The sequence below is a fragment of the Pelecanus crispus genome, chromosome 10 (genome assembly GCF_030463565.1).
Source record: "Pelecanus crispus isolate bPelCri1 chromosome 10, bPelCri1.pri, whole genome shotgun sequence".
Taxonomy (NCBI): Eukaryota; Metazoa; Chordata; class Aves; order Pelecaniformes; family Pelecanidae; genus Pelecanus; species Pelecanus crispus.
The window spans coordinates 13,271,955-13,284,557 of NC_134652.1; the positions used below are offsets into that span (position 1 = coordinate 13,271,955).

General features: G+C 41.4%; 1 protein-coding gene across 1 annotated transcript in view; it reads left to right on the forward strand.

The window, feature by feature from the left end:
• The window catches only part of SORCS1 (sortilin related VPS10 domain containing receptor 1), a 305,005-nt gene that overhangs the window by 263,629 nt on the left and 28,773 nt on the right, over window positions 1-12,603 (forward strand). Inside the window, exon 19 of the mRNA XM_075718060.1 lies at window positions 9,495-9,681. Coding sequence (XP_075574175.1) covers window positions 9,495-9,681 — 187 coding nt within the window. The remainder of the gene's footprint in view (window positions 1-9,494; window positions 9,682-12,603) is intronic.

Here is a 12,603-nt window from a genome sequence, read left to right on the forward strand (position 1 = left end):
TGGTGAGCAATTGCATTGTGCATCACTTGCTTTGAATAGTATTATTACTATTATTATTATATAGTTATTATTATCATTACTATTTTACTTTATTTCAATTATTAAACTGTTCTTATCTCAACCCAGGAGTGTTTCTCACTCTTATTCTTCCGATTCTCTCCCCCATCCCATCGGGGTAGGGGGAGTGAGTGAGTGGCTGCATGGTGCTTAGTTGCTGGCTGGGGTTAAACCACAACACTGATCTTTTTTGATAACCCTGCTTCAGTATTCACCAGAGTCTGAAAGCAACACCTTCTCCATTAGGAGATGGAGTCTTTCTCATGTTGTGTATTAGAGAGTATGTAAAGTATGTTTTGATGAGTGAGTCAGCTTCTGAGGAGATCTAAAGGGGGGCCTTCTTTCAATATAACTGATAAGGAAGAGGTTAGGAATTGCTCTGAGGGCTGAAACAGCATTGATCAACCTCCAGCCTTTCTGATTACTCTCCCTGCTAGATAAATCTTGACCTGCTGCTCCTAGATTTGTCAATATAGTTTACAGAGCAACCAACAAAACCTTTCCATGAATTTGGCCCAAAGTGACAATGGCTTTGTGCTGATGTTGCAGCAAAATAAATACTCAAAAAAGAAGAAAATTTGCCCAGCTATATGCAAGCTATAGGAGAATAAACTGTGGTTATAGCAGCATAATTGTGTATACACAAAAGCATTTAACTGAATTAACTGTTTCAGTAACAAAAATCACACCACTCACTAGAGAAGTTAAACAACCTAGCAAAAGAACAACCACCCTTTTATAGAATAGATATTGATTTCACAGAATCACAGAATAGTTGAGGTTGGAAGGGATGTCTGGAGATTGTTTAGTCCAACCGCACTTCTGAAAGGCCAGTTTCTTTCCCTTGCAAATAAGGCAGAGGTATCACAAAACAAGAACTTACAATTTTCTGTTTAGTTCTGCTCTGCACAGGTATACAGCATAGTACAATCCAGAATGTTCAGCATCCACAAAATCTATGCCACTCCATTTTTGCTGAAGAGAAGGCATCGGGCAAGTTTAAAAAGGCTGGATATGTCTGTGTATGCATGTGCGGTTTTTCCCAATGGTGTATGAAGAAAGCGTGTCCTATTCAACCCTTGCCCCCTGGAGTGGTGGTCAGTGTTTTTAAGTGCTTCACCCTGGTGGGGACTCTTCCTTTAGCTTGTGTCACAGTTAATAACTTTTAGGATGGAAAAAAACAGCAGCCTTTGCTTATGTTGTAGTCCCTTTGCATCTTTACATCTCCTGTATCACTCTGAGACAGTTTATTTGAACCCTTCAGATATGCAGAGCTGTTCCATACGCTGCAGCCTCCCAGCTCTCTTTTTTCATGCCTATATTCCACTTGACCTGCAGGATAAAAAAAAAAAAAAAGATAAGAAGCTGGTGAGCCAAGGTATGAGAGTTCGTTTGAGATTTGTACTTCTATTATCTTTCTAGGGTTTTCTGCTCCATCTAAGGACCCACCTGGGTCTGAAAAGAACAAACTTCAGAGGCATGCTCACTGGAGGCCCTGAAAAGTCACTGAATCTCTGTAGTGGAGGGGTCTGCTAAGAGGGGAGGAAGAGGCAAATGGTGGCTGTAAAGAACTGTTTTCACCCAGGTGTGGGATTCAGGGGCAGGAACCACAGCACAGGGATTTCTTGTAGAGCCTGCTTGTGCCTGTGGTGATGCTGAGGGCTGGGACTGTGTCATTCTGACAATGACCCAATGTCAGTAAAATATATCTGAAGAGAAAAACAAGGAAAAGGCATTCAGAAGTGTTCTGCTATTGAAGAAGACACAAAAGGAAAATAATCACTGAATTCTGTGCAAGTGAAGAGGGGGCAGACACCAAAAACAGCAGTGCGTAGAGCATTGCTGATTTCTGAGAGCTGGGATTCTGGCCCAGTTCCTCTAACCCTGACTCACATGAAATTTTCCTGTGAAGCATTTATATCTGACAGCATATGAATATCATTAAAGGCAAAACCAACCAACAACTTACATTTAAATGGTCTGAATGTAAGAATGCTTTCCAAAGTGGTCTAATTTTCCTGTCACCTTTTAGGATTTCTGTATGACTTCTTAAAAACTCTTTGCAAAGTCACCTTGCACTTAATACCTTTGGTCCTCGTATTTGAAAGGTTTGTCCAAGTTAGTTCTCCTATTAACCAGGGTATAATCATCATGATACTCTTCACAGCCAGGAAGCGTCAATATTTCCTTTTGTAATTAGTGTATGTTCCATTGTATGAAGCATTATGGAAGTTTTTAATAAGCGGAGCACCATACTTCTGCTGTTAATTTTGCTCTTAAAATTTCCATTGAGTGAAGCAGAATAGCAACAGCATCTCTGTCAACAAGTGGCAGCACAGGAGAAAACTAGTTATGCTTAAAAGGAAATTTTCCTATTGCCTCAAAACGCTGCCAGTTTAAATGTTAATCCTTTGCCCTGGCCTGGGCTGTATGCACAGACACATGGCTGTGGATACCTCTCACGCTGCAGCACTCAACAACAGAGTTGTTTCTCAGGCTGAACAACCTGAATCCTTACTTAGTTTTGTACAGCAACAAAAGAAACCCACGACCAAAAATTACAAAGCCATTTTCCTACTGAAGTTCTTCAGTCCAATGTCCCTGACATACTTTTTTGCTCTACTGTAGAAAATAGAGGAATTTTATTAAGTGGGTGTTGTTTCTGTGTGCCTTCCTCATCACATGGTCATGTAGGACTCTTGCCTGTCACAAACCCAATTGTTATTTGTGTGTTTGAGTTATTTGTATGAACATCAGACACTTGAGTTTGCTGTACTGCTTCAGCAGAGTCACTGAAAGCTGCAGCCTCCAGAACAACGCTATTCAGCACAATGGCTTTCAAACTTGTTTCATCTGATTGCTCATACATCTTTGCTGAGAAAATGGACAGTAAAGACATTCAGGGCAGAAAGGTTCAGGGCTTTGGCTGTTTCATTACAGATAATTCACAGAGAAACTGCCGCCTCTAATTTATTTTTTATCTTGATAAAATGACAGCCAAAAGTCTTTGACATTCCAGGTCTGCCTCAGTTCTTGCTTGACAAAGTCACTCCACTGGGAGTAGATTTTGGCTTGCTTTTGACTACTTGCCACTGCTATGTGACGTTTGGATTAGACTAATGTGTAGGGAAACTCATTTGTTCCTACAGTTCAGGCCATAGGCTAGAATTCAAGCAATGTGAACTCATTCCTGAACCACACTCTGAGCTCTTTCTGTGTGCCCTTGAGTAAGAAACTTAACCTTTCTGGTTTTTTATTCCCTCATTTGAAAACAGTGCTTTGCTTTCTCCCTGATGCCCTCCATGCCTTTCATTTTTGTGCTTAGTGCTCATAAGGCCAGACAACATTCTCTTACCATGGGAATATACAAATGGAGACCTGAATTTCCTAAAGACCACTATGGTTTTCTGTAATGACAATGTTAATGAACTGCTGTACAAGGTAAGTTGTGTCTCATGTACATTTAGTGAGCTTTGGGGACCCTGCTGGGGGGACAATACCATTAGTATTTCCCACCTCAGCACTGTCATCTAGTGCAATTCAGAATTCAACTCAGCTGAAGTCTCTGGAGATGAGCTTAGCATTAGGAATATTTTGATTTTTGATGTACCCAAATTAAAGTCGCAAAGCTAGTAGTACTTAAAAGCATAGTCTGTATTTTTTTGTGGTATCCTACTGCGTTCCTTCTTTTGATATCACAAGTTAGTTAGTAATGATTACAAAAATATGAAACCTTCATTCTGAATTTCAACACGCATGCTGAATCATGGCTGTTTATCTCACTAATGCCACCACATTCCTGTTAATAACACACAGACGAAAGATCAGTACATCCCCTCCCCCAATACCACTGTCATCTGAATTATAATTGTATTGTCTGTGTTACTGATGATGACAAGCTGATTGGGAGAAATCAGAGCCTTTCATGCATTTTTAAATTCACTGCTGAAATTCCATGAAAATGTATGAAAGTTGACCTTGCCTTCATGATGACACACAGCACTACAGTCTTCTAATGCACCTCCAGTCACACAAGTTGAATTATTCTGCATAATCCTGAGAGGCTGTACTTAATGATTCCTGTGGAGCACAGAAGATCTAGTCCTGTAGAAAAAGCTCATAGCTGAGTCAAGCTGGCACAACTGGAAGTCAGAATGAATTACTTGATTAATACAATTAACCTTTTTGGTGTAGAAAAAGAAGCACATGTGAAAAGTATCAAGCTATTTGCTCTGGTAAAAGACACATTTCTATTCAGTTTCTGATTTTAAAAAGTTAAGAGCATCTCTCTGAAAGCAGGAATTTACATGCAAAAGCATATTTTTCAGTACTTGATCAAATTGGACTTGAATATCTGTTTAAAATTAAGCATATGCTTTAAACAGACCTAGACAAAAGGTATGCTGTGTGTAGATATTCAGTTGCTATGGAAGTATCTTTGATGGATATTTTCTGATGGTGACAGGAAAATGCCAAAGAGGGAAAAGGGTTAATATAAAGAAAGCACAAAACATTAATCCGTGAAGACAATCCAACACCAGCAGTGTCTGTCTCTTGAAAAGGATAATTAAATCCATTATCAACATCTGTAAGGAAGACGCACAAGTTGGTGCATAATTGAAGACTTAAAAATTAAATCTGAAACATGGGAACCAAAATTAAAAATATTGAACCATGTTTCATTGTTGTAATACTTCAATTTAGATACACATACTGGAACTCAATAAGGAAAATTCATTATTACAACCTTCTGGGCAAGATTCAGACAGAGTGCTTGAGAGAGAATCCTGCTAGGTCGGTCTCACATCTCACGTACATCAAAATACTGAGAACTGCATAAAAGCAATCAAAATGTAAAAATATTGTTGCAAAATGTATGGGCTGTTTCTTGATATACCCTGAGGCTGGAAGCCTCACAGAGTTTTTTGGAAGCACCCAGGTCTTCTGTAGACTGTAGGCTTTTATTCTTTTGGCAAGATACAGGAAGATGTGCATTTGGCTTGGCGGGGCGGGGAGGGAAAGGAGAGAGGGGAATCTTTTGTTTATGCTGGAAAACCCCCTAGACATTTAATGAGAAAATCCCTTAGAAAAGAGTAAATTTCTGATTTACATTTTAGTATCAAAGGTTGTATGGGTAAAGGGCATAATATGGGCCCTTGGGAAGCTTGTTTTTAATTCTCAGAGCTTCTTTTCAGGCTAAAAGGAGTACTCGTGCTTAAAGTTCAGCATACACTGAAGCCTTTGCCTGGACTAAAGCCTTTATCAAGATTGCAGTGTACTTCTTCAGGTTATATCCAAGGTTGTGCATATTGCATATACCTAGTACAAGGTAAAAAAGATCCATCAAAAGTACTTTCATTTTTTCAGCTATTGTAATTGGTTGCTGACTAGCTTAGTGTGTTTAAAATACAGGAGCCGAATGCAGAGATATCACCACAAGCAGCCAACCTGGCAAATTTCGCCCTTGATGCCTAAGAGCACTGGCATTAAAGACCTCTTACAACGAAGGCCGGAGAGGCTGCCCAAAGATAGCTCGGTGCTGATTGCATCCAAGTGCTTTATTGTGGCTGCAGAAGTAGTGCAGGGAGTTTTGCGTCTGCCTTAATTGAGCGAAAAGCTTCAGAAAACCCCTATCATGTAGTATTGGACTTGTCAAAATGACAAGGATAAGCTGGAAAAAGCAACAGGAAAGATTTTTGCAAGATGTATGTATGTGTATCAAATTGTTGCAAAACAAAACTTCTCTTGGTAAAACAGCCACTTGCAAATGGCTCTGGAGAGCTGCCTGAGACACAGACAGCTGGAGTTGATGTAGAGCAGGTGTGGGCTGTATGGGAAATGTTTTGATTTTGGTTCACCTGCTTTCTCTTCCTGTCTTATTCTGCCTGTGCTCTTACCTGGCACAGGTAAAACATCAGAACAAGTCAAAACATGGTCTCTTTGTTTTCCTGACTTCTTTCTCTCCCTTCCTAAGCTAGAATTTTAAATGTCAGCTTTTCAAAATGTGGCATTTTCAGAGAAGTGCTGTAGCCTGGATCTTACTGAATGGAAAATGTATTTCCAGTTCAAAGGGTTTTAAAACAAGACAGGAAAGGCCAAGACAAATGAAAAAGACTGTGGGAACAGCAGCTGAAGCTCTTCTCCGATTAGATTTTCAGCTGTCTCTGTCAGCATCTTTTCTCCCTAGGGAATTTGGAAGAAAAATTGAAATCTAAATCTTGCATGCCTTAGAAATGGCTCCCTTCCCTGGCAGCACCTGTAGACACCACAGGTTTCATGGCTATGGAGAAAATGAAGACAAAACAGTCATTAGAGCACAAATTTTAACACTTGCAGGAACAGGGCTGTTCTAAAATGCTGTCACCCTTTTCATCTTCCTCTGCTACCTCAAATATACAGAGGAATATACCTCGACCTGAGATATACTTCAACTGCCTGACCTCAAATATACTCAAAGATGATAAAGCCAGCAGGGTCACTGTGGTGGTGCAGTTTTAACCATATGAACAGCTTTTGTCACAGCAGTATGGCTTTACTGAAAAATGTTTGAAGACATCATCTCTTTTTTAGTAACAAAAGATGACTAAAACCCTAGTGATGATGGACCTAGGGGAACTGGGAGAGCATCTAAGGGTACTTCAGAGATCTCTGTCTTTGGTCTGAGTCCAGCACCGTGCTTGAGAGAATACATTCCCCCTCTGAAAGGGGTTCAGAGCTGAGGAGCTCATTTATTCTCACTTCTGTCTGTGGAGGCATATCCCATTTGATGCCTTCTGTTGGTTCAGTCAAACAGTCAGGAATGCCCACACCACTCCATCATGTTTGAAACCGCACATCTTTCAAATAACTCAGCTCAGTGAAGAACATAACTCTGTACTTAAGACGATCTCCTGTGTTCCTAATGGCTCGTCATGACGATTGGCATGATCCCCCTAGTTTGATCCTCTGGGTAGGAGCCCTTGCCTCAGCAATTTGTGTCTCAAAGAAGAACGTAAGCAGGTGCTTAAACTTGTAGTAAAGCATTCAATGGAGGACTTGCTAAAAGCTTTGCTAAATGGAAGCCATAGTAGTTTGCATTTCTCAAGCACCTTTCTTAGGTTTGACAATATGTCATTGAAAACTCCAGATATTACCAAGTTAATTACTAAGGGAAACTTAGTTAAGAACTACCCAAGGGCAACCTGGAGCTGAGTTAACATGGAACGTCCCTGTGTTTCTTTCTAAAAAGATATTCAGGTTGGCCTTCTTAGTAATGTCTCAGCACCTCACGGTTCCTTTGCATTCACTGGTGCTCTCAAGGGGAGAACAGAGAGTTGCTGTCTTTCCCTTCAAGACACCAGGATGGAAATGGCATGAGATATCTGTAGGAATCCCCAGACGTGTCTCTGTCAAGGGATGTCTTTCCCCTGCCACACTTTCAGTCTGGGATCCTCCAGAACAGAGCAACACAGTTATGTTCGTCTCATCCATTTGGAAGCAACGGAGCTTCCAGCAGGGTGCCAGGGCAGTGTTACGACTACAACTTCAGCCTATAAAAAGAGAGCGTCTGGGAAAATTAGTCTGTCTTGCCATCCCCAGGTACAGCTCTGCTACTCCTGCTTTCCATTCAGGCAAGCCTCCACTATTTCTGCCTTCACAACAAGTTATAAAAAGACTGAGAGAACACGAGGAATGTAAAGCTTATGTTACAACTCCCTCCCATACTCACACACGTATTTCCCATTCTGATGTGGAAACCTGCCTGATGCCAACCATTTACATGGGTACTTTTCATTCCAGTTAGGGCATCCAGAGGACTGTTTCTCTCTCAAGGGAAAAGAAAAACAAAAAACAAAAAGGAAAAGGAAACCAAACCAAAGTAAATTAAATGTCCTTTCAGCCAATTTTATGAAATGCTCTCAGCTATTAGTTTACCGGCATTCTTCCAGACAGTGGCAGCTGCTTCAGCGCACCAGGCTGCAGAGTGAGCTGCTCCATAGCAACAGCCAGCAAGCGTGAACATACCCAGCATAAGCATCATGCAGAGCCACTGAGGGGGACTTTCAGAAGGAGTAGGAATGCTTAAAATTAAGACAAGGTACTGCATCTTACCTGAAAGGGAGAGGACCTATAGCAGCCACAGTTGTTATACAGGTCAGTGTAGGCTGTGTAACTATTCAGCTGTCAGAAACTGCCTTTATCATAGGTATATCACTGCCTTGTGATATGAGAGAATCTTTCAGGTGTTTCTAGTGTGTGTGACATAGGTTATATGGATTTTTTTGTATGCAAGCATGACTCAATTTTCTGTCTTTTAAATAGACTTGCAACCAAAAAAATAAAAAAAATTGGGTTTTGTTTGTAAAGCAGAATAAGGAAGTGGCATTGCTCCCCTCTTTTAGGTTTTAAAAGCCTTTTTTGGGCTGTGTGACTCTGACGTAGAGTTTGATGAAGCTGCATGCACCAGGCTGGAATTCAGTTTCAGGAGTGGAAGATTAAAACCTGTTTCAGCATTGTTTCACATTAGCGGATCCCTGTTCTGGCATGGAGAATACAGATCCCTGATATCCTTGGCTTTTGGTTTGTGGTGGGGTTTGTTTGTTTGTTTCCCAACTGTGATTTTTATTAATTTATTGTAATTTATTGTAATAATTCTGAAACATGCTAGATTAGCAGCCCAGGAGACTAATGTCACGAAGCAGCAGTCTGAGTTATACCACAAACCTACTCTGCTGGGATTATCTCTAGGAAGGAGGAGAAGAGTTTAATCAGCTCTGTCAATTCATTAGCCCTTCCCTTCTGAGACAGGCACAAAGGGTCCCACTTAGTGTCAGTAGTATTGGTAGCTATTCTGAAATAAATACAAATCCAGCTCATTTTAAATCAGGCCACTGAGCAAGTCATAAGCTGCTGTAAGCTGTCGTTATCATGTGAGGCTGAAGCAGTTCTTTTGACACCCCACCACTTTGATATAGTTGACCCGTCCCTGAGGACTTCTCAGTTTTATCTTGCTGCTTTTTATGGTTTTAAATACAAAAGCTCACAATGTGGGTTGTTCCAAAGACTCCTGAGGCAATCTCAGTAGCTACCCACGTCCTGAGCGCTTGCCAAGATGAGCACCATTCCCCACTACAACACTGCTCTTCACTATAAGGAAACCCAGGGGAAGGAGAGAGCATATTTTCCAGAAAATCCCCTAGTCCCCCTGATAACTGGGAAAGCAGGGCTACAGCACACACCTTGGAGGACACCTCCTTCACAGTGCAGCTGAGTCAACCTCAAGAGGGGGTCACTTTCTCTCCACTGACTACTGAGCAAGTTGATGAAGTGACCACCTTTCCTCTGGTAACATCAGACCTTGCGACTATCCTCCGGTTAGTGTAGGTCACCCCACTGATCCAGTGTCTCAAAAGAAAAGCAGAGTCTATTCCAACCCTTTCTCTTTTCTATCACCACAGGGAGACCTCCAGAGATCCCTCATTCAGGTGGATTTTGGAGATGGCATCGCTGTGTCATATGCCAATCTCAGCTCGACAGAAGATGGGATCAAGCACATCTACCAGAACGTGGGCATATTCCGAGTGACCGTGCTGGTGGAAAACAGCCTGGGTTCTGACAATGCTGTCCTCTACCTGCATGTAACGTGTATGTATGTTCATACTCATTGTTAGCGTCTGTTGTTCTTTAAAAAATTATTACTTGTCCTTAGAGATAACATTTGGGGCTTGACATTTGAATGATGGGATATGATCAGTGTTTGTCTGTCCTCCAGCAGAGGACTCCAGACTGAGAGAAGCCACAAGCAACAGTGACATTTGCTTTTTAAACCATTTTCCACCTCTAATTTTGGGTAGTCTAATTTGCGACACCTCAAAGGAGTGTCCAGCGTTTTCTGAAATGCACCTTCATTAGCATGTTTACACTTCCAGAAAAACAAAGCCATTCAGGATCTTTCATCACTTTTAAAAGCCTTGACTTTTACTGTGTACATGTGTTTTGCCCTCTAATGAAATACAACCACCTCTGGGATGGAAACCAGTGCATTTCAGTCTTTCGGTTGTCATAGGAACCAAAATCTTGGTGTTAAAGAGTATTACAAGAAAAAATATTATCTTCACATTGCTCTTCTGCTGTTCTTTTTAACCTTTTTATACTTAAGCTGTCTCTGATTTACAACTGAAATGTATCTCAAGTCCTTGTATAAAACCAGTAATGTGTTCTTTCATATTTATTCTAGCACATGGTTACGAACCCACAGGGTCAACCTATTATTGAAATTTTGTAACATCCCTAATGGATTTTGTTTGGGGCCATCATTTTCTTTATACAGTGGGGTTTTTTTGGTCAATTATTTATGCTTTCAACTGTATGCCTTTGTGCCAGATTTACTGAAAAAAAAGGAAATTCCAAAACTTAAAGTTATGCTTACAGAAATACCACTTACCCTCTACCAAATTGACTCCACATATTGTCTAGATAATTTAGCACATTCTATATACTTTAACTCTAGTTTTGGAGTTACTTCATACAGCATGAAAGCAGCTGCCGCTTCAGGGGAAGAGTGCAGCTCTTCAGTGGTGTACCATCATATCAGCAGATGGGAGCAATGGAAGGTATAGCTGTGGGGATAGGAGGTTTATGAGGGAGCACTGGAGAAGCAGGAGCAAATATCTCCCTGAATGCCTCCCTTCAAAAAGACCTTCGGTTCACGATCATAGTGTACCAGTTATGATTCCCTAACCTGATGGATCCTGGTCTGCAGCAAACTTTTATGTCACATAATCCTTCAGCACACCATGTGTTTGAAAAACTCAAAATACCTTGCAAAAATAACTGTATTCATAAATTAGCTTATTATGAAGCTTGGGATTTTGATATGGGGGCTTAGCCTGTATCACTTTTGTGCTGAGGGCCTGGAGAATCAAGGTAAATTCTCAGCTTTTAGACAGCTCATGTTTTGTTTTTTTTTTTTTTTTTTTAGTTATTTAAGTGTCACCCTAAGTAGGGTAGAGAAAAGGGCCTCTTCTCAGAATAGACATATATACACTTTTATGTAATTTCTTCAGTTCTGGAGTCATATTCTAGTTTGCCTCTCTGCATGTGCTTGGGTAATTATCACGGGAGCTGCTGCTGGCTCTGAATGCAGAAATCCCCCTCCCACTGCTGCTGGTTATGAAAGTCAGCTCAACAGGAGCTGTGGTCTTTTTTCTTTTTTTTAATCTTTGTAAAGGTCATTGGAAAAAAATGGAGAAGTGTTTTGGTGGTTGATATTTCGCAGGAGGTTCTGACAGCCTCGTGCGAGCAGAGTTTGTAATCGTTCGCTGTTTGACAAGAGATGATTCCATGGGGACCATTGCACACCTTCAGCCTATCTGCAAAGTAATGGGGCCACATGAAGCAACAACTGCTTTCTCATGCAACAACCACAAAATGGAAGGAGAAGGCAGGTGTCCAGCCTTCACTCTCACTCATAGTGGCTTTCTGGTTTACAGCTCTTTTAATCCATTTTCTTGAGACATTGAAGGCTTAAGAACCATTTTGATTGTTTAAGCACTACAAGAAATAAACAATATACAGACATGTTCGTGTGACTTAGCAACTGATAATGTATGTTTCTGTGTTTTGCGTAGGTAATGCCAGCACAGGACTTAAATACTGTGTGGTCATTGCAGCCAGACCCAGATTATACATGGCTGACCCCCTGGAGAAGTGACAGCTTTAAGGGATATGTCTCACCTTTCTCTACATGAAAAGAATTAGGGACTTCAAAACAGGTTGCAGACTCAGCATGGTGCCACTCAGACTAGCAATAGATTTGCTGGGGACAGAGATGTACAGTAAATCCTGTCCCCTCCAGAACCTAACACCCAGATCCACAAAACCTCCTAAATCCTATTTAAATGCTTGCATTGTCACTCAGCTCTCTGCTGAGTATTCTGCTCAGGGTGTATGAGCTTGGCCTTTGGGAAGTTTTATAAAACCTGTCCTTACAATAGACCTACACACTGTATTGCTAAGATCCACGGAAAAGCAGCGTGCAGCCTGAACATCCAGAGAGTTTTAGGAAGGGCTACTAACTGTGTGACTCCTTGTTACAGGGTTGATTTACATAAGTGTGTGCAGCCAGATCTGGGCCTTTCAACACCCTTCCCGACCAGTGGCCAGCAGCCTTGCTGAAGGGAAAACTGCAGGCACTGAACCACAGTGCTTATGATCTCAGAGTAAAATCTCCATCCGGTGCCCTCCTCATCCTGCTGCAGCCATGGGGCCAGCACACAGTTGCAGTGTCTTTGCTGCAGTTGGTCCAGCGATCCAGAAATGCGGGTTATTGTGAGGCAGGAGCATTTTGGGGTGTATGGAAAGTAAATTGTATATAAACTGCTTCTCCAGCCAACAGGCTGTCTCTGAACTGTCCTGACAGGTCAAAAATTTCCCCTGAATGCTTCAGAATAACATCACCTGCCTAAGTGAACGTTTTGAGAAGCTTCGCCCCTTCTCTTGTCTGGGACTTGTACAGTTTTTTTCCTGGGGCAGGTGAAGGTCTGTGGTCTCCATGGCCCTGCATGA